General features: G+C 41.2%; 1 protein-coding gene across 1 annotated transcript; it reads left to right on the top strand.

Moving 5' to 3' along the window:
* Positions 1-4,111: 4,111 nt before the first annotated feature.
* pdgfra (platelet-derived growth factor receptor, alpha polypeptide) lies at positions 4,112-20,399 on the top strand. Its single transcript, XM_085348428.1, has 29 exons — positions 4,112-4,301; positions 6,568-6,643; positions 6,723-6,998; positions 7,165-7,437; positions 7,796-7,914; positions 8,747-8,906; positions 9,320-9,512; positions 9,734-9,849; positions 9,931-10,230; positions 10,312-10,578; positions 10,704-10,828; positions 10,925-11,093; positions 11,205-11,394; positions 11,551-11,666; positions 11,766-11,892; positions 11,991-12,187; positions 12,740-12,834; positions 13,149-13,281; positions 13,587-13,691; positions 14,038-14,148; positions 14,600-14,753; positions 15,371-15,531; positions 15,839-15,954; positions 16,482-16,604; positions 16,696-16,807; positions 16,891-16,990; positions 17,475-17,580; positions 18,317-18,549; positions 18,633-20,399. Exons 2-29 carry the CDS (start codon positions 6,586-6,588, stop codon positions 18,778-18,780), a joined length of 4,383 nt encoding a protein of 1,460 aa, XP_085204554.1. The 5' UTR covers positions 4,112-4,301; positions 6,568-6,585; the 3' UTR covers positions 18,781-20,399.
* The last annotated feature ends 1,794 nt before the right edge of the window (positions 20,400-22,193 follow it).

The raw sequence follows: 22,193 nt of genomic DNA, 5'->3' as shown, positions 1-22,193 counted from the left end.
CTGACCTAATAATTTGTCATTATTGACTTACTATGATTGATTATGCACATGCTCACCCGAATCTCTAATATTTCTAACACTGATAATTAATACAAAGTGGAAAAACTGATTTTTGCGTCTTTGAGAGTCGAGTTGATTTAAAAACTGCTCGCAGGGATGATTTTTTTCACTTTTCCATTAAAAATATGTAAATATTCAGTATTATAAGTGAAATATTACAAGGTTTCAAACGTACATTCATTGTAATTTTATGAAGAAAAAAGCCCCCCTTATATAATTTAATTTAAACACAATTAAATGTTTTTTTCAAAAAATTACAATTCCACCTTAAAAAAGATAAAGTTGTTTTATTGTATTACAAAGACTTTGTACTTTCCTAGCCTCTGGCTCATTAAACCGTGAGTTCAGTTATCTTTTAGCATTTCACCGAATTAAGGTGTTTCTGTCACGACAGCTATCATTATTAAGCTGTCATTCCTAACCAGTGGTCTTATTCTGTTACACCTCAATGTCCACTGTGCGTATTTTATTTAAGAACATTATGAAGCAGAGCTCAATTTACAAGATCTAGCTATCTAATTCAAAATGGATGAAGTGAGCTTTATGAAAGTGTAATTTCTCCTTAGATGTGACCACAAAAGGGTACCCGATAACGCCCCCGGGGAGCAGCCAATAGTCCATTAATGTTCGCTTTTGAAAAGATTTTGGTTGTCCAAAGCGAGTTTAATTGCGTTTTCGGTCCCACGTTGGTTGATTATGCTGCTATTGCTTGAGACCACAGAACAAGTATATATAGAAGTGGGCAAAGGCTTTGACAGGTTAGATTGTCCTGCCTTGGGACTCGCATTTAGCCCAGGACCCCCGACGGCTGTGTGCTGAGAGAGCTTTGAGAGACAGCTACAGGGTTCCTCCGAGCGACAGAGAACGATTTAGTCACTGTTTCATTAGGCACTATTTGAACCTTTCAACTTATGGTGAATTAAAGGGGGCACGCTCAAATGGAAAGGCTCTGAGGAGGGATTACGTAGGAGGGGCCACTGGAAATTAGTTGACGCCTAATTTAACTCGTTTCTGTCAGAGTTTGGGATACATTCCTAATTGAGAGGGGAAGCAGGTGAAGTTTTGGTCCCACGCAGGCCCATTCAGAGTAGGAATAAATGGTCCCCATTCACATCCCGCTGGTGATCATATATTATTGGGGGAAAGCCATCTAATGAATATATATTGAAGTTCCTATTAATCGAATTAGAGTTCCCTTGCAGGTGTGAAAGACCAGTGCAGCATTTAAAGCTATTAACAATAGAATAAACCACAGTTTCGACAAAGACTCTCCCCCTTTTCAGCCCCACAGGACGTGACCTCAAACTGTAAGGTCTATATAATGATGGGCTGAAGCTCCTTTTTCCAGGTCGAACGGCTATCTCTTCTATAACTGTCACAATGACGAACTTTTCCGATCACACGGAGGTTACACAGATATTTGAAATAATGCCGGGCTGAGACTGTGGAGCATAAATTCTGCAGTAAAGGGACTATAGCAACCAATGCACAGAAAAACGAGAGCACTCCAAAGTCGTCCTGCATCGGCCACCATTGAAAATACAGCAATTACGCATGACAAAAGACAATTAATAAGAGCGCTTTTGAGCCTGGTGCAGCTGCTGTCTCATGCGGAGAGATGGGCTGGAAGAAGCTGAAGTACCCGAGGGGGGTGTTGTCTTTTTTTTTTTCCTCCAAGAGAGGTCCACTTTATTTATTTATCAGCAGTGTAGCATTCAACTTCCGCACATATATCTATTCCATTCATTTAAATCACATATCAACGGGTTTCCCCTGGGACACACGCTCTGATCTCACGTTAAACACCTGAACGTTTTTACACTTAAACACATGGATCTGAAATTATGATACTGGGTTACTTTTTCGGACCAAGCTACAGTCGAAATGTGTATTATTTAGGCTATAGTAATTAACTAATATATTTATATGGTGGCCAATTTCCTTCTCTCTCTCTCTCTCTCTCTCTCTCTCTCCCTCTCTCTCTCTCTCTCTCTCTCTCTCTCTGTGTGTGTGTGTGTGTGTGTGTGTGTGTGTGTGTGTGTGTGTGTGTGTGTGTGTGTGTGTGCAAGACAAGGATGTGATAATTAATTATTACGTTGACCTTTCAAAAAGTCAAGTGGTTGCATCCATCTTTGTATAAACGGGGTCAGGTACATTCACACATGGAGCGCTATGGAGACCTCATATATTTGTATTAATATCAGCTTAAATGAACTTAACTACATATATTGTTGACTTTTGTATGCTGCATTGTTGATCCAAAATGAATCCCATTTTTTCCTTGTTTACACTGTTTGGAGGTTTTTGGAATTGTTTTTAATATACATCGTAATATAATGCGGGATTCTGGTGAATGTTTAGCATGTTGTGTATCATGCAGTCACTGTTTTCGTTTTCTATGATCTATAAAAATCAACTTAATGCCTAGCCTTTTAGAGAGGTTAGAGCTAAAAAAAAAAAAAAGAAAAAAAGAAAAAAAGAGGGTGTTGAATAGGTTACGGACAACGCTCAGTTCAGCACGCTGGACAGCTCCCGCAAGGACCGCCCTCCAAAGGCCATCGTCCATCCAGTAGTTTAAGTACTCCATTTAAGTACTTATCATGTCTATGAGACGAAATGTTATGTTGGATATCGATGTTTGCTAAACTCAGTTGTGCATTGAGTTTGCTCTGGCAAGAAGCTGTTTTTTGCTTAAAAGGGATGTTTAAACACATATCAAATGGAGTTTCTCAGTCTTTTATTTATTTACATATATTATTTATTTTTATGTGTTTATTTGTTATGTAGCAACTGAACGTTGCTGTTAACATATAATTAATACCGCTATATTTTTTGTCAAAGCCCCCTGGTGGAGAGTTGGTGGCAAGACAGTCACCATGCAGGAACTGGAGTTATATGCAGTGTAGGCCTATATCTGGAATATTTAGGCGTTTGCTGTGCTTGTAATCTGTTGTGAAAATTAACTGTGATTATTTTTTCTTAAGAAATCTATTAGCGAAGCCTTGTATTTGCTTGATTTTGCTTTGAACTTATTCACACGAAGAAATAAGTAACTAAAACTTTTCCAGTTTACCTGTAATGTTTTACGGAAGTTAGAACTGTTGAAACTGAGCAGTTTTATCCCCCCAAACGAGGCAAAAACAGGTCTGAGCTGAGCTCTGGCTTCCGAAGTTGAGATCCTTTGTTTGGAGAACAAGGACACAGTTCTTTTCCCTAACATGTGGAAGTAATTGCGCCAAGGGGCCGTAGTTGGGGGGGGGGGGTGAAACATCGGACCCGGGGCCCTGCTCCATGCAAAGACAACGGTCTGATACCCCTCTGCTTTGCCAAGAGATAGGTGATTCATAGGGACCCATTCTTCTTTGTGAGCCCACCAGGAGAGGCCCGGGGTGTAGGGAGATACGGTGAAAAAATAATAGCCTTGGATGAGCACTCGGTAAACAGCTGACTCTCGTGTGTGTGTGTGTGTGTGTGTGTGTGTGTGTGTGTGTGTGTGTGTCCCTCATCGAGAAGGCTCTGTCCTTTGAGTCAGGGAGAGAGAAGAAGCAAAGACGAAAAGGTAGGTGGTGATATGGTGGTGTTGGAGCGCCCTCTATGCGTTCCGAGAGCCGCAGTTCGCGGTTTCTGACTGAGAACCTTGTTCACTGTAGGCTACGGGGATCCTGCAAGAAAACATAGATAAGTACGTTTTAATTTGAGGAAAACCCTTCTTAACATGAATCAGTAATACAATCAGTCACAAAATACCATATCCATCAAAGCTAAACATCATCACATACAACATAGGTTCCCCAAAAGTATCTCATGAAGAGTTTTACTTTCAGAAGTTTTCGTATCCGACTAAAGTCCATTGAAAATGCCATTTTGTGCCCAGATTTCAGCGGGTATACACGTCCGACTCTTACTTTGAAAAGGGTCTCGGAGCTCGAAAGAAGAGAAAGGGAGGGGGGGGGGGGGGGGTCATTTCCTGGGAGTTATTTACTTTGAGACAGATGATTACTTTTTTTCGGTGGGAGGAGGGTGGACTGTAACATCGAATCAGTTACAGGTCGATGTAGCTGGAGCGCAGTAGTGAAGGCAGTCGTGGATGCGGACAGAGGGTGGCACATATGCTCTCACAGAGCAGGACCTCTGAGGATTATAACCGCTGCAAAGGACCCTTTATGCTGCGGCATTTGGAGTGACCAATTCATTGTGGATATACTTACACGAAAGGAATATAAAGCAGGGATTAGTATAAGGTAATTAAGGGGTCGATTGAAACTATTTTTCTTAGTCTTTTGAAAAGTTGTCTCGTTTTGATATAATTAAAGAGTGGGAAATCTACAGTAGATTACTGTTCTGTAAGATTAGATGGAGTTTAATTGTCTTCCTAATTAGTTTAGCCAGTTAATGCACTATATCATTTCGTATCATATTAATAGAAAAGTTGATCTAAAAGTTGCATTCACTTAATATGGATCGCAGGGAGCCCTTCGACCCTGCAATTTGTATGCAGGCTTTGCATTAAACAATCCAAAAGGATTTTGGGGTTTGATTTCCTCTCCCCCTTGCACCATATGGTCTCACCCCTGGACGCCAAGCGGAGAGATCATGCTGACTCTGCTGGATAAAAGCGCTCGGTTTTAGGCTCACAGCTGGAGGTGTCAATTCGAAGACTGAAGGCTCCATTGTGGGATGCTGCTTGGCATTTAATGAGAAACACATTGGAAATTGTACATCACATTGTTTTCTAGTCTGTCCCAGGAATGTGAGGAATTAAAATGGAAAATCTGTGCTGGTTGCACTTCAATAAGGCTGACTGGAGATTTCGAGCGGAGGCTGAACTGATCCAAGAGGAGAAAAAGAAGAAAGGAAGAACTTTTAGGGCCATGTCACCAACGGGTTTAACAGAGGAATACCGCTTGTGGTCAGAATTTCAAGAGTGAATTCTCACAAGAATTTAAAACATTTTAACTGTATTCGACAGTTTCTTAATTTTTTATGGAAAATTATGGTACATAACCGACCCGGTGAAAGTTGAGATAAGCCAATATCAGCTGTTGCTCAACTGTGTCCAAACCCAGCGGAGGATGCGTTTGCTCTGTGGCGCATTTGTCGAGTCTCCTGCTGGGAGAGCAGAGGAAATAAAAGTGGATCGGGACGTGCACGAAGTCTTACTGCCACTTTAGGCTCAGTCAGATTTACGCTCAGTGGCTACAGAATTCTTGCCAAGCCAATGCAATTGAAAAATCCTCTCTCGAAATTGTTTGAGACAACGCGAGTGTACAAACATGCCAAACGGATTAGGCATTTTGTCAACTGATTCCCACGCGAATATGTACTTTTGTGCACACTGGGTGCGCTAATTATAGAGCTAAACAAACCCAGGTTACCCATGGATAATTTAGTTCTTTTCGACTGAGCCAGAGCGGGCAGCCACAGGAAACAGCAAAGGGACCAGCAGCTGTATTGTCTGGGACCAGGGAAGTTATGCAGAAAATGGAATCTAGACCTCCCCGTCACATGCAAAACCTATTTTGAGATATAAAAAGAAAGAAAAATACTTAAAGTTAATTGAAGGGGAGCTTAATCTTTAGCAGAGTTTTCTTTGAGTGGGCCACTCAAATTATGTTCCCCCTGATTTACAAAAAAAAAATCCCTGATCGCCCATCAGCTTCAAAGAATATGGGGATCATAGTTGCAGAGGTACCTGAAAAAGGCAGACATAACACGATCTTTGTAAAGAATTGTTCGGAATAATGGGCTAAATTTGAGAAGGTATCAGACCTGATTATCCAGACGATAACAGTGTTTTTATAGGTACATTTAGAATTGTAACAAAAAGGGGAGAAACAGAACAATGTGCAACCAATTTGTGCTTACATTCCATGCAAAAACTAAAATGTGCATTTATAAAACGAAAAGATAAGCTTTAGGAGAGCGAGTAAGCAAAGGGGGGGGGGGGGATTAGCTTCGATGCACTTATAAGGCGGACTGTGTCGCCCTCTATCGATTGGGAGCAGCAACTTTTTAATGACTAAATTGCAAAAATATGGCTTGTGTAGCAAATGTGATACATATTAAATATCATATATAATCAGATTAAAATTCGATATATTTTTATATATTTTGTCTAACAAACACTCCGTTATCAAAAAATTAAAGATTTCTGGCAGTTATTTCATGGTTCAGGTTAAAGGGTTAACGGCAGAATTGCGAGTCACAATTTGCGAATAGTAATTCTCCTCTTAATAAAATAATGGATGCATATCTGCAATAAATTTCACATGTGTACAGTTTCAGCACTAAAGCAATGTGTGGCACCAGAAATGTGCACGCATCATAGCAAGCGCATGCTCGATATAATTACTTAAAGTTGGGCTTAAAGGAAGTAGAAGTCAAAATTCAAAAGTGAAAACTCCACTGATCCATTTTTTTAAAACATTAATGCTTTCAAATGGGATAAATCGTGTAAGATCGGATAAAGTGTCCTCGTCTTTAGTAAATAACCGTTTGTCTTTACAGGTCAAAGCATCCATAGTCATGGATTGGCTGAAGACGTTTGTCCTCTTTGGGGGCAGTTTGGTGGTTTTGGTTACAGGTAAGTAAAACAGTCTGCAGGTAAATCCTTTTGATAGTTTCCCAGCTGTTTCTCTGATGTTTACCAAACTGTCTCTTAGTTACCTCTGGACTGCCTCCACCAACCATCTTGTCTGACCAGGAGGAGTTTGTCCTACAGCGCAATTCCATCTTCAATATAAGCTGCACCGGTAAAAGAAACGTGGTTTGGGAGGAACCGCTGCCGAAAAATGCCCTGGTTTATCCGGGGTATTACACTTCAACACTCTTCATAGACAACGCAACTGTAGAAAACACAGGTTATTACACGTGCAAATATGAAGACCCGGATGAAGAACTGGAAGATGCTGAAGCAGAAATTTATGTTTTTGTCCCAGGTGAATATATTGGTCATATGTTATGCTATACCATATAACTTTTGCTCGGGCGGCTTACAGCACTAGAGTGAATTTGTGGGGGGTGACGGTTTTTCGCGTTTAGCGGTCGCCCACATGCCATAGGCTGATGAAGCAAATTATAAAAATCGTCTTTTTTTAAACCTAGATCCACACGTTCCATTTGTCCCCGAGTTACCCAGAGACCTGGTTGTCTCCATGGACAATATGGACAATTATGGATTCAACATCCCATGTCGTGTGTCTCACTGGGACTCCTATGTCATCCTGAGAAAAGTCCCCAGTGGAGAGGCTATGCATGCCTTATACAACAACAAAGAAGGCTTCTTCTCAAACAACCTATCTCCTGGGCAGTACCAGTGTGAAACCAATGTGAATGACCAGATATTCCGAAGTTCTATTTACACTGTAATATCTAATGGTAAGTCAAGACAAGTGTAGTTGTAGTATGATATACTCTCTTTTTACTAAAAAAGAAATAGGAGCTATAGACATGGTAATGGCAGGATAAAGATAAAAAAAAAAAAGAATAACTGAACAGCTGGAAACACTCCTGTTTATGAAGAGAAGGCTACAGGGTGATCTCACTGCATGACATTATGTCATTATTACAGAAGTGGGATGACTTCACATGCATGTTTGCACTCTCTGTGTGTTTGTGTGTGTGTGTTGGTGTATAACCACCACTCTGCGATAAATCAAGTCACGGTAATCAGGCTGCCACACGTGATGTGAGAGATTGTGTTGCTGATAAATGCTCTCCGCTGGTCCCTCTTTAGACCCTATGGAGATAATAGCCAGTGAAGAGACGTTGCGAGCAGGGCAGCCTTTTAACATCACATGCATCGTTCCTTCTGGCCTGGACTTTCAACAGCAGTGGCTCCATCCTAAAAAACAGGCAAGATGCAGTCATTTCCCTCTGTGTTTTCCCATTTTAATTAAATTTAGTCTCCTATACAGCTTCAGCCACTCATCCACTTCATCTTGCAGTGTGTCCTTCTACCCAATGTCATTTCCAAGCCAGCAGTACTGAGCCTTAAATAAGAAAATAATGGTTTTGGACCCAAAGCTAGCAGTGGCAAGTGGAATATAGCTCAGAGGACAGCCTTTAGTGGTTACAAATTATGTGTTAGGAAAGCAGCAACTGAAGGTTGAGTCTTTATTGTGAGGATGTAAGCCAAACACAGCACTTTTGCATAGAGTTAACTGCCACAGCTATCTTGAGGGAAAGAAGCAGTTTAAAAGAAGGGCAAGAGAAACCATAGTAAATCTTTGACCCCACTGACTTTGAAACATGTCGGACAGATGTTATCTGCTCCTGTAAACCAGCTAAACATTTAATGCTTTTAATGCGTGTTACGTTGAAGGGTCAGAGCAAGTTGCATTTGTAACTTAAGTTTGTTTATATTCAGATAGTTAATCTATGTGCACATTTTGCATGGGATTCCTTTAAGCCCTTTTCCAGAGATGGTCAGGAACACAGGACTTATGACTCCTGGTTTTGGTCTCAGCTGCAATTACAGGCTCTTTAAAAGCCTCTGTGATCCTAATTTATCTCCTGTGGCCTAGCAAGTGTTTTAACCATTAGCCTTCAGCACCATGACATACAGATTCTGATATACAGATGTTGTATCTGCAAAAGGGAAAACTCTGTGAATTACAACATTCAGATATCATATTGCTAATTTTTTTTTCTCTGGTGATCTCACACTGTTCTTTTGTGTCTATAGGCTAAGGATGCAGTTTTGATGAAGGAAACTTTTCCTGAGCGGGTCGTCTACATCCTCAGTATCCCACGAGCCGCCTCAGAGGACAGTGGCACCTATGAGTGCTCTGTTACAGACAAACGCGGTGAGGTCAGAGTCAAAAAGGTGGCTGTGACGGTCTTTGGTGAGTCATCCCCAAGAAACCTTTCCTAGATACCACCAATGAGTTTCCAGCAGAGCTGTAATAATGTGAATAACTGCGTAAACGGCCGACTTAAAATCAGTTATATCATATATATTTAACATTCTCATCATCATTCAGGTCAAATTAGTATTTTCCCATATGTACACAAAATGCTTTCAGCAGTGTGTGGAAGTCATTTTCTGCTATCCAACCATAAAACATCACCGCTGCTTTCAGCATCAGCTACTGTGTTTTATAGGATGGGTTCAACAGATGTGTGTCAGGTCTTCATTTCACCTTCAGCCTCCCTGTCAATGTGCCTTCTTCCCAGTCCTTGACTTGCACCACTGTTAACTTTCCTCACTCACTTTAACCCATTTTAACCTGCAGTCTTCTGCTTTTTCCTTTTGCAGAGGAGAATTCTTTTGTGGCCATGGACCACAGTGGGATTTTATCCACAGAATTTGTCCACAGTTTTGAGGAGACAGAGTTTACTATCATTATTGACGCATACCCAGCCCCCAAAGTGATATGGATGAAAGATGACAAAGACTTACAAGTGAACTACTACCTCTTTACTACGACTAGCCACCAGGGAGGAAATCGGTGAGGAAAAATATTCTTTGTTATTAGATTTATATGCAGGAAAATTCAACATTGACAGCAGTTATTTAGTTTGAAGGTCTTATGGTGGTTGTCCAGCATAACATCTCCCACAAGTAGCGGCAAAACTAGTAACATTAAAAAAAAAAAAAGACATGTATGACAATGAGATGTAAATGTGATTTTAGCATTATCCTTATTTAGCATATCATTTTCTTACCCAGGTATCTGAGCATTTTGAAATTCAGACATCCTCTGGAAAAAGACAATGGAAATTATACCATAATTGCTCAAAGTGGCTCTCACACTGCTCAGTTCTCCTTTAACCTGCACGTGAAAGGTAAGAAAGACAGACTGACAGACCATAGAGTATTTAGGACCTATAGAAGATTTATGACCCACTGTATTTGTCTTCTTTCAGCTCTCACTGCAGGAATGATCCCATCATCTTCAGTCCCTGTGCTGCTGCCAGAGCTGGACGAGATGGTAGTTACTCTCCACACCCCTTTCACCTTGACCTGTCATGGACAGGAAAAACTGGGCTGGGAGACGCCAATCAGTTTATCGGAGCAAACGCAGGAGGACTCCAACGGCTTGTTTTTCAGCACCATCACAGTGGATAGTGCCACCGCAAGCCACACTGGCTACTACACGTGCTTTTATAGTAGAACTATCACTGAGGATACAGCAGAATTTAGCAGAATCTACATTTATGTTCCAGGTATGGAGTAAACTGAGCTTGTGTGTTTTGTGTGTTTGATTTTATTTTCTGGTGTGATAATCTTGTTTTATTCCTACACAGACCCCGATGTCCCCTTTCTGGAATCACTGATACCTTTTGGCAACCACGTCCTGTCTGGATACGATGAGATGGAGATCCAGTGTCGAGTGTCTGATCCAAATGCTAACGTGACTCTGATTAACAGTGACACCCAGCAGCCTGTGCCTAGTATTTATGACAGCAAGAGGGGCGCTTTGGGGATATTCATTGCTGGAACCTATGTCTGCAAGGCCGTCATAAATGGACACGAATTCTACAGCGAGGAATATATTGTCCATGGTTGGACAGGTGTGTTTTCTTGTGTTCGTGAATATGTAAGACAAAGACACAAGTTTAGCATCCTACATGTTAATTCTAAGATCAAGATTTACCTCTATACCATCATTTTAACTCGATAAAATGTTGTATCACAGATGAGCTGGATGTTGAGTTGACAGCAAAAAAGACTGCTCTGCTGGTGGGCGACACAATAACTGTCACCTGTCTGGCTCGGGGATCTGAGATTCTGGAAGATCACTGGAAGTATCCCGGCAAACTGGTGAATGCACACGTCATTTTGACTCCATCTGTATTTAATGTTGTTTTAAAATTGTTTGTAACTGAGCGTCTCTGATGTTCCCTTTTTGTTTGGCAGGCAAATCGTGGTATAAAAACAGTGCGAGAAAATAAGAGAACTCAGGAGATCTTTTATACCCTGACCATCCCACAAGCTTCAACCAAAGACAGCGGCATCTACTCTTGCTCCATCACTGACATACTGAGTAACAGGGGCCAGACGAAACAACTAGCTATTCAAGTTTATGGTATAAAACCTTCCTTATCCAGAGTGAATATCATGTATACTATTTCTGAAGTCTTTCTTTTTACAATGATATATTAGTGATTATCTTTTGGACTCTCTTCATGTCTCACAGCAAGTGATATCTTGTCCATCAAGCCGGAGTTCAGAGAATACGAATCTGCAGCGCTGGATAAAGTCTGTGAGTTCAGGGCTGTTGTCAACTCCTTCCCAAGTGTTCATGTCAGCTGGTTTAAAGATGGCTACCCACTCAGCTATGTGACTGCAGAGATCTCCACCAGCCTTCGGCAGATCAATGAAACCAGGTGAAAAGCCACTAATGGCAGCAGAGCTAATGACAACCTCAAAGTAAAATTCTCATGCATTAGCTAGTTTACCTTTTAATTAGTTAGAGTTGATGCGACTGTGAGCTGTCACTACTGGGTGCTTATTGGAACTTCTGGTTGTGTTGTTCTTTACAGCTACAGGAGTGTTCTCACCCTGATCCGAGCCAAGGAGGAGGACAGCGGGAACTACACCATGCGGGTGGAGAACGGAAACCAAAGTCGTGATATCAGTTTAATCCTTGAAATCAAAGGTCAGAGAAATCAATTCCCTATGATTACTGCTCTGACAACCTTTTAGCCTCAGTTAAAGTCTGTTTTTTTTTCTCATGCTTACACTGACTGTGTTACAGTGCCTGCAGTCATTGTTGATCTGATGGACGTTCACCATGGCTCACCTCAAGGCCAGTCTGTGGTTTGCATTACCAGAGGGCAGCCGACACCCACGGTGGAGTGGTTTGTCTGCAAGAATATCAAACAGTATGTGCAGTCTTCTTTGAGAAAACATTCATTTGTTCCTGGACCTCTCTATATACACACATGCTCTACATAGTCTTTTTACTGCTGTTACCATCCAGTTGCGCTAATGATTCGTCTTCGTGGGTGCCCATCCCTGCCAACTCCACTGAGATCACATTGGACTCACACATTGATGAAGACAATAACCTGGAGAGCCAGGTCATGTTTGGTCATCTGGAAAGCACAATGGCAGTGCGCTGCCTGGCCAGGAACGAAATGGCTGTTGTCAGCAGGGAGGTCAAACTGGTGTCCAATGGTGAGAGCACACAAATATATTTCACTGCATCCTCTTCAATAACCTCCTTTTTTTAACCTAGCTTTGAAATGATGTTGTTTTTTCCACCTTTTATCCTCCAAATTTCCTTTAATTTTTGATGCTCAGGGTGTGATGTGCTCTGTAAAGACTGTTTAGGGCTAGCTTAGCTCTGCCAGTGTTGTAGCAGCTGTCAGCTGATGACATTTTAGTCGCACAACTGATGGTGAGTCATCAGGAAGGGGCTCTTCTTCTGACAGCTAATTTTGGGACTCCAGGAATCACTAGGCCATTTGGTCCTTTCAAATGAGCTTTACAATTTCACCCCCATCTCCCTACAACAGCTCCTCATCTCCACCCCATCCCCCCCACTTCTGTGTTGTTTTCTCAACATGACTTTTTGGCTTAACTCTCTGCGCACCCTGTGGTTTTCATATTTCTTATGCAATAAATAAAGCAAATTTCACTGCAAGAATTTCAGTAGACATGCTGCATCCACGTGATTAATGCGTGATCCATTTAACATGTGTGACTGCTGGATTTCCTCTTGAACAGGCCCTCACCCTGAGCTGACTGTAGCTGCTGCTGTGCTGGTGCTCCTGGTCATTGTCATCATCTCACTCATTGTCTTGGTTGTTATCTGGAAACAGGTATTGTTGTGATCATTTTTGCATTTTATCCCCACTTCTCACCTGCTCACCAGTTCATCCATTTCTCTTTTTTCAGCATACATAATGAACTGCAGATTTTACTCTGAGCTTTCAACTGGACACTGTTAGTCTTTTCACCTGCAAGATATTTCAATATTGCATAATCAGCTCCTGAACTTAAAATTTCCTTTCGAGACAATAAAGGAAATTTAATTAGTGGGTGGATCTGCAAAACAAAGACCCCAATACTGTTAGAACAAAAGTAAATTTGCAAATGTTAATTAACCATCTTTTATGCGTTCTTTGTCTCTCAGAAACCACGATATGAAATCCGCTGGAGGGTCATAGAATCTGTGAGCCCAGACGGTCATGAGTACATCTATGTGGATCCCATGCAGCTTCCCTATGACTCCAGATGGGAGTTTCCCCGTGACAGACTTGTGCTTGGTGAGCTGACAGTCATTTTTTATATGCTAACTCTATAGAGGCTCTGTGGCCTCCCTGCTGGGATGTTCCAGCCAGGATGGCTCACTCTTTCTTTGAAGTTAGGGTGCGATAAACTAATCCAGCTTGAGGTTTTTCTGCCTGGGATTTGTTTTGAGTCAGTGATCAAGGGGACAGTCAATCACTGGAAAGAGTCACAGATGAGAGAGCAGAAGCATGCAAAGTGTATGGATGTGTTTGTATGCCTGAGCAGTTTCTTTTGTTTTTATTACAAGGAAACTGATCCCCTGTTGTTGCGTCTTTCACAGGTCGTATCTTGGGCTCTGGAGCCTTTGGGAAGGTGGTAGAGGGCACCGCCTATGGGCTCAGCCGCTCCCAACCTGTCATGAAGGTGGCAGTGAAAATGCTGAAACGTGAGTTTAACAGTTGCCATGTCATAACTGACTGAATTCAGTGGTAAATAAAATAAGCCTTGAAAAAATTCTAACAATGAATTCAGTCAGTGGTACAGGCCTGTCTATATACATTACATATATTACTGGGAAAACAGCTGACAGCTCATTTTATTTGTTGAAGGAACTCAAGGGGGTGGTAAAGTGAAAGCTGTAAAGACACTATAGTGAAGACAGGACACTACAGTGAAAGATTTTTGTCTTTAGTCCCATATCTTATGATAAAAGTCTTTAGATATGGGACTGAGTGGCTTGTTGTTGGTTTGACTGAGTGTGTGATAGTCATGCTTGCTGTACCTTCTTTCAGCCACAGCACGCTCCAGTGAGAAACAGGCCCTGATGTCTGAACTCAAGATCATGACTCATCTTGGACCCCATCTCAACATTGTTAACCTCCTGGGAGCATGCACCAAGTCAGGTAAATAACCCACACAAACCAAGGACATAAAGACACACACACACACACACACACACACACACACACACACACACACACACACATAGAGACACATGCACACACTCACTTTCATAAGCAAACATGTAAGGTTTATCATAACCACTGTTGCCTCTCCTATGTAATTTAGTCACCACTTTACAAAGACACACAAACAATAACACCCACATTTGTATGCACGCACTCACACAAACACTCTTTCAGATTTGGGAACTGCAGACATTTACAATTGTAACAGCCCAAAAAGATTGACAGCCTTCCTCAGCTCTTGCTGGGTGTGGTATTTTAATAGGCTTTTTATGGGAAAGTGGAGGCTTGCCCTCTTGACTGTGCTTTTAGCCTTTTATGAGCCTCTGATAAGATTAGCCTGCAGACTGACGCCAATGCACGACTTCATCTTCTGTGTTGTTCCCAGGCCCTATCTACATTATCACTGAGTACTGCTTCTATGGGGACCTGGTTAACTATCTGCACAAGAACAGGGAGAACTTCCTCAGTCTGAACCCCGAGAAGAACAAGAAGGAGCTGGATATCTTTGGAATCAACCCTGCAGATGAAAGCAGCAGGAGGTACAACATATAGAAGATATTTCTCACATCTGCACATATATCACAAATAATGTATTTTCATTTGTGGAATGATATTTTTTTTTCCATGCAGACAGTTATCAAAAGGTACTTTGCAAAAAGACCAAACATCCTCAAGTCTTTACAAGCCCAAGCAACCGTTTACAACACATGCACTCACATTGTCCATCTACCCCCAATCAGTAACTCTATCACCAGTTTCTCCATGGTTGAGGAGGTTGTCTGGCATCTTTGCCTAATCAGATCACAGTCTGAAGTGGTCTCCGCTTTCAATTTAATTGCGTTACTATGGAGGTACCTGTTAATTGTGTCCACCCAAATCCTCATGGTAAAATAGCAGCCCTCTCTTGCTCTCTTTTGAGGCTCATCTGTGTTGATGGATGACTCAGTGACCACACCTCAAAATGACCATAACACAATTTAATCCTGGCTACCATGTTATCCTCAACCACATCTTCCTCTAACCTCAGCCTAGGGGAGTGAGAGGATTTAAGGACACACACACATATAAACTGACATGCATGCACATAATTTGTAGAATGTATTTTTGCTATAGGTTGCCATCACTAACAACGTTCCTTTCTTGTCTTTGCTCCCAGTTATGTGATCCTGTCATTTGAAAGCAAAGGGGACTACATGGATATGAAGCAGGCTGACAGCACTCAGTATGTGCCCATGTTGGAGATGAGCAATGCCTCCAAGTACTCAGACATCCAGCGGTCTAACTATGACCATCCACCCTCGCAGAAAGACTCGAGTGGTACGCATCGTCTTCCTGTCCTGCTTCTTGCTCTGCCCTCAGAGTTATTGATGTGGACTTGTTTGGCCTTGGTGCTATGTTTGAGTCAGTGTTTTAGCCAGGGGGTACACCCTGTCAGAATTTTAGGACTGGTAAAACCCTGCAATTACATGGAGAGGATAATTGCAGCACATGCATAATAATGCCTCATTTCTCCCTGCCATTAGTAAAAGCCAGGTTTGCGCAGGCAGTGCTATATTTGCAATACACGTTGAACATATACTCGCATAACGCTTCAGGGTGTGTTTGCGTGTGTTTTCTAAACCAGAAGGTGAAATGGAAATCATGCTGTCAGACGACGTAAATGAAGGCCTCACCACCACTGACCTGCTCAGCTTTACCTACCAGGTGGCCAAAGGCATGGAGTTTCTTGCCTCCAAAAATGTAAGTTTAAAAGAATTTTTTTTCACGCACAGATCTACAACCTTGCATTCCCCTGCTTCCCTCTGCACTAATCGCAGATTATAGGTTTTGTGCTTTGACCTATATGAAGACAGCCATACTGGCCAAAGGGGCGAACTAAGGAAATCAGTGGTTGTGTGATAAGCAGTCCCGTGAAGGCTGCTGAGCCCACTCCAGAGAGCGGCCAGGAACCGAATATAGTAGCAGCACAGCCAGAGCTAGAATTACCAGACAGGGACGCACTGCAGCCAGAAGTTTTTCATTCAGCTTCATAGTTATTATCCCTAAATATCCAGTGGTCACAGACATCCCTCCAACTGGCATGTATACACAAAGAGTATGCTTTATAAAGCATTATGAAACTGCATTAAAAATGTGCTTGAGAGAGTAGCTATGGGAGCAGAGTGTACTGGTTTGAGCTCGAAGAGAATATGAGTTTAAGAGAGAACTGAGAACAGCTATGTCGTTCAATGAAGTGCTAATCAAGTTTCCTTACTTTCTTACAACAGTGTGTACATCGAGACCTTGCAGCCAGGAATGTCCTTCTCTCTCAGGGCAAGATAGTGAAGATCTGTGACTTTGGACTGGCTAGAGATATCATGCATGACAACAACTATGTATCCAAAGGGAGCGTAAGTGTTTCTTCTCCGGACAAATTATACTGTAGTTTAAAAAATAACAGATTCAACAATAGCTGAAGATTTTGTTTCTGCCGTAAAACAGACTTTTCTCCCGGTGAAGTGGATGGCACCAGAGAGTATTTTTGATAACTTGTACACCACTCTGAGTGACGTGTGGTCTTACGGCATCCTCCTCTGGGAGATATTCTCCCTAGGTGAGTCCCAGCAAACCTCTGTTAAAGAAAAGAAAATCCAAATATTGGTTGAGAAACTCACGTGAAAATGTCTCTGTGCAAAGGTGGCACCCCGTACCCAGGGATGGTGGTGGACTCGAGTTTCTACAACAAGATCAAGAGTGGATACAGGATGTCAAAACCAGAGCATGCACCTCATGATGTGTATGTAGGGGTTCACGTAATGGTTATACAGTTGCTTTGTTGGGGTGTTCATTTCTGTGCTGTGATATACACCAGCGGTCCCCAACCTTTTTTGCGCCACGGACCGGTTTATGCCCGACAATATTTTCATGGACCGGCCTTTAAGGTATCGCGGATAAATACAACAAAATAAAACTAGTACCGGTACCGAAAAAAAGAAGATTTATTCATAACACACGTGAAAAGACCCAGGAAAACCGAGTAAACGATAACAAAATAACGCTGAAAACCGATAAAAACCCTGAAAACTATACATTTCACACTTGAGCCTCAACTCTCACAGCCCGGTACCAAACGACTCACGGACTGGTGCCGGTCCGAGGCCCGGGGGTTGGGGACCGCTCATATACGGCATCTCGAATCTGTCAAGATAAACTTACAAAGTGCAAGACAGCTTGTATGTTCTCGACGATTGCATCAGATCACATGTTTGTTGCTTTTTCAGGTATGAGATGATGATGAAGTGCTGGAACAGTGAGCCAGAGAAGAGGCCATCTTTCCTGGGTCTGAGTGAAACAGTAGCTTTGTTGTTACCCTCCAGCTACAAGAGGGTGAGTCTCCTTGTGACCTCTTACAGCCTCAGAGCTCTGTGGAAACTTAACACCTGCTTTCAAGATTTACCTCTGCTCATTCTTGACCTCATGGTTGGACGTGTGCATTCTGTTACCTTTTTATTTTTTTCATTTTCTAGCTGTTTATTGGCTTTTTAGGTATCATTTACCAAGCATGTGTTTAAAATGCAAGCTGTGTATTTAAAGCCCTTTCCACTCTCTCTGCATTTGGATATTTTTTTCAAGCTCTCTCGCTTTTTCTTAAAAAAACAAAAAAACCACACACACACATGCAAGCACACAAACCTACAAGTGATTAGGGTTCAAATGCAGTAGCTGGATGTCAGAGCAGCTGGCCTAATGACACAGCCCCAGTTCTTGCCTCCACCACCCAGTCTTAATGACCCCACTACACATGGCACATCAAACCGGCCTCACCTCTGCCTTCCCCACAGTGTAAATGGCTGGTGGCAGAACACGAACCAGCTCCTGTTTTAGCACCTCACGCTAGCATGAGATATGTAATTTTCAGTTTAGATCGCACCATCCAGCTGGCAAATGAGCTAGTGATTACACACAACATACCGCACTTCTCCAGTCCTGTGGCTCCATAGTTCTATGGTTATTCTGTGAATTGAATCATCATTGCTTTTGTGCAACAGGAAAAAGTTATATCTTTTGTTTCCACCCTGTATTGGTATCTAGTTCTAATGGGCCCATGTTGTTTTTGATTCAGCAATACGAAAGAGTAAACCACGAGTTCCTGAAGAGCGACCACCCTGCGGTTACTCGGGTATGCATGGAAAATGAGGACTACATTGGGATTGCCTACAAAAACCAGGGGAAGCTGAAGGACAGAGAAAGTGGCTTTGATGAACAGCGGTTGAGCTCTGACAGTGGCTACATCATTCCCCTTCCTGACCTGGACCCTATATCGGATGAAGAATATGGAAAGAGGAACAGACACAGGTAAAAGTCAGTGACTTTTGCTACAGTTCACAGTGTTACGCTTTAGATGCGATTAACTTGTGTGTTATTTATGCCCCCTGTAGCTCTCAAACATCTGAAGAGAGCGCCATTGAGACAGGCTCCAGCAGTTCCACCTTTGCTAAGCGTGAGGGTGAGACTCTGGAGGACATCACGCTGCTGGATGAGATGTGTCTAGACTGTAGTGACCTGGTGGAAGACAGCTTTCTGTGACAACTGCTGAGCCTATAAAGCATTGGCAGAAAAGACAAGGGGTGTGAGGATATGGGAATCTAGAGAAAGACCTGTAAATGAACCAAAGACTGTTCTGTCAACCCTCTAGCCCCGCCATCCCTCCTATCAGTCACCCCATCAGAGAGAGAGGACAGAACAAAACCACTTCAGTATCTGGATGACTCTGTGGTGACATCGCTACCCCTCGGACATTGCCCCCCCGTCCCCGTGGGCTGGAGATGAGAGTGAGCAGAAAGTTACCTTAAAGAACTCAGAAGACTCAGAGCCTGTGTGTTGGAGACATCTAGATAAAAAGATCTAATTTGTCTTTGTACTTTGCAGAGCTTTATTCTATCGGGCATTCTTTTAACAGCAATATAAGCAACAAGGGACAAATTAAACATGTTAGTCAGAACTTTGATTGAACACCGCGGGACGTCATTCATATGGTATCTATAAAACCACTATAGTGCACTATTTAAACTATATGATTCCAACACTAGCAACAACTTTGGCAGGTAAACACACTCCATACTCACCTGCTGCAAGAGAAGCACCTGATGCTGGTACAATCAGTAGCAATACTTGGACTTTAAAGCACAAAATTTGGACTATGTGCATTTTTTTTGTATATAACCATTTAATGTATTCAGTGGTTAAGTACATACAGTAATTCAAATTTATTTTTTTACTTTATCAATATATAAACATGTTTAGTTTGTGAATACCAAGTAGATTTTTACCACAGCGGTTTGTATGGTTCGGAGAAATGAGCTTCTGAGTTGCTTCTTGGCGCTGCGCTTTTTGCAGAAATACAAATTCAAACATTTGTTCTCAGATAAAGTCCCCAGTCATATCTGTCATATAGGCTTTGTCTAACGAAGTGTGATTGTAATGTAAATAGCTTCAGAGTTGTTATATAAGAAAGAATTATTGGGATAGCACTCAAATATTTTATAAACACATATTCAACTTGTCCACCCTTATTCACCCGATTGAAGACAATAATTTTGTGAAATCCATTACAAAAAAGGAGATAATTCTCCTTTCTTCAGTCAGAGAAACATTAAAACATCACAGTAGACAGTCAAAAATATTAGTTTTCTCATGCAAATATGGGAATCATAAAATAATAGAGATCAAAAGGCATTTGTATCAGTAAATATGGCAGCATGGCCAATAAAAAGTATATAGTGCTTTACCAGAAGGTTACATCCTCTAACCTCATATTTTATCTGTTGTCCTGATGTCTATTAGCAGGTTCTAGTTATAAGAAGACAGTAGATAAACTACAGATTCATTTTTATATGATGTCATACATCAATTATCTGTAGACTCTTTATAACCCTCTGTATCTTCCTGCTGCTGAACCAGCTGTGCCACTGCCTCCTTCTCTTTTACTGTGACATAAACTACGTACGGTTGTTGCACTTTCCTGTCTTTTTGTCTTACTGTTGTCGTTTGATGTTGCTGACAAATTAGCTCTCGTCTAGTTTTGGTCTTAGATGCTTATGGCAGGCTGTATGGATGTGAATGTTTGTGGTGCGGTTGAGTGATGTGTTGTGATCAGTACCCTACCTGTAAGTAAAGGTAATCACACCCAGTATGATGATTCAATACTGTGCTTCATTATTTTACATCATGTACATTCAGATGATTTATATTTCAATAAATGATTTATAATGTAAAAAAAATCATGTTCTATTGCTCTTTGTGATTTTTAAGCATTGCACACCCAAACAAAAAATATATAGGAATAGAAAAAATTTTCTGAGGCATTTTTCATTACAGAATAAAGAAAAATAAAGTGATCAATTAAAAAAATGTGCTTACAGAGATATAACATGCCATGAAGATGCAGCGAAATAGATTCCCTACATCTGACTGTAATATTCTAATAAACCAATATAAATTGCAAAAGGAACAGAATTGCCTTTTGCCTAAATCAGTGTCATCATACGCACACAAACAAATATACACAAATAACCAACAATGGAAGAAATACTCTGAACCTCTCCTTGAAGTACTATACACAGATTTTACTGAGTAAAAGTATTAAAGTAGACATGAAAGACAATTTCTGCATAAAAATGTCACTGTGTGGTCAGCAGTTTAATGTGAGACAAAGATATGTTATTTTTCATCTTTTGTTACAAAATCTCATTTTCAAAACGCATTTATTCAAAATGTAAATTCTAATTTATCTCAAGTGACCCCAACTGGTCATTGCTTTCATGCAAGCAACAGTGTGACAAAGAGGTGGAGACTTATTGTTACAACAGAACAAACTGTATTTATATACTGTAATACGATGTTAATCTAAATATAAAGTGGAACTTCAAATATCTATTAACGTGAAATAACTGGATGAAGACAAATTCTACAAAGTAGAATAAAATGAAAATATTCATGTCAAGCACAAGTATTCCAAAATTGTACTTTAGCATAGTGTTTCAGCAAATTACTTAGTTGTATCACTTCACATCACTCATATTTTATGTGCCAAAAAGAGGTTAATAAGATAACATAACCCCAAACATTGTCAATATACTGTGCAATCTAAGACACTGCCACAGGGGGGCAAAGATATCTCCTCATGAATCACCTTGTGAAATCGCCAACTAAACGTAAAAAGTATAAAGTATAAGGTCATACATGGTGCTGTTCTAGTTTATCATTGTCCGTGCTTTAGTGTCTGTTTGTGTGCTTCACTACTAAAAAAAAAAACAACAACAACAAAAAACCCCTTCAATTGCATTTGGAGACACTACAAGTGAGTATTAGCTGTCATTGACCGACCCTCCACAAGGGGGAGGTAGTATCAAGATAATGCTATATGCGTTCAGGAGGGCCTAAGGGGGATGGCAACATAATGCAGATCTGTCCTCTCTCCACCTCCTTACAATCAACCTTAGCTGTTGTGATGAGGATGTTGCTTGAGAAAGAGCCTCCAGAGCTACAATCTAAAGCTGTTTTCTGCCATAAAGCAATAACTAACGCAATAAATTAATTTGTGGTGAATTGCCAGCTATTTGCCGTTTGGGAATGGATTTTTTTTTTTTATCACTCTGGTTGTATTCTTTTATAACTTTACCACCATCTGCACTGCTATACACCGTTAACAGCAAAAGCAACTTTTCTGACTTATTTATTTGGGGCCTGTTTTCCCAGTTTTATTTTGAGTCTTCTGTTTGCTCAAGCTGTTGAACCCTGAAGGCGAACCTGTACTTGTACACAAAAGGGTCAATATCTGCTCAAACCCACAGCTGTGAAGGAGCTTATTCTGAAGAGTCTTGTTTTGATAAACCTCTAGTAAACATGCCCGCATGTAAAAATACTCCACATGCAGATTGTCTTATAACCAAAATGAACTAGCATTACGTTCAGTTTTTGTTTTGTTCTATTTGTAATTT

The sequence above is a fragment of the Diplotaxodon limnothrissa genome, linkage group LG23, assembly GCF_057381915.1.
Source record: "Diplotaxodon limnothrissa isolate DT_005_m linkage group LG23, D_limnothrissa_male_GT1.1, whole genome shotgun sequence".
NCBI lineage: Eukaryota > Metazoa > Chordata > Actinopteri > Cichliformes > Cichlidae > Diplotaxodon > Diplotaxodon limnothrissa.
This window is presented reverse-complemented; position numbering and strand designations above follow the sequence as displayed.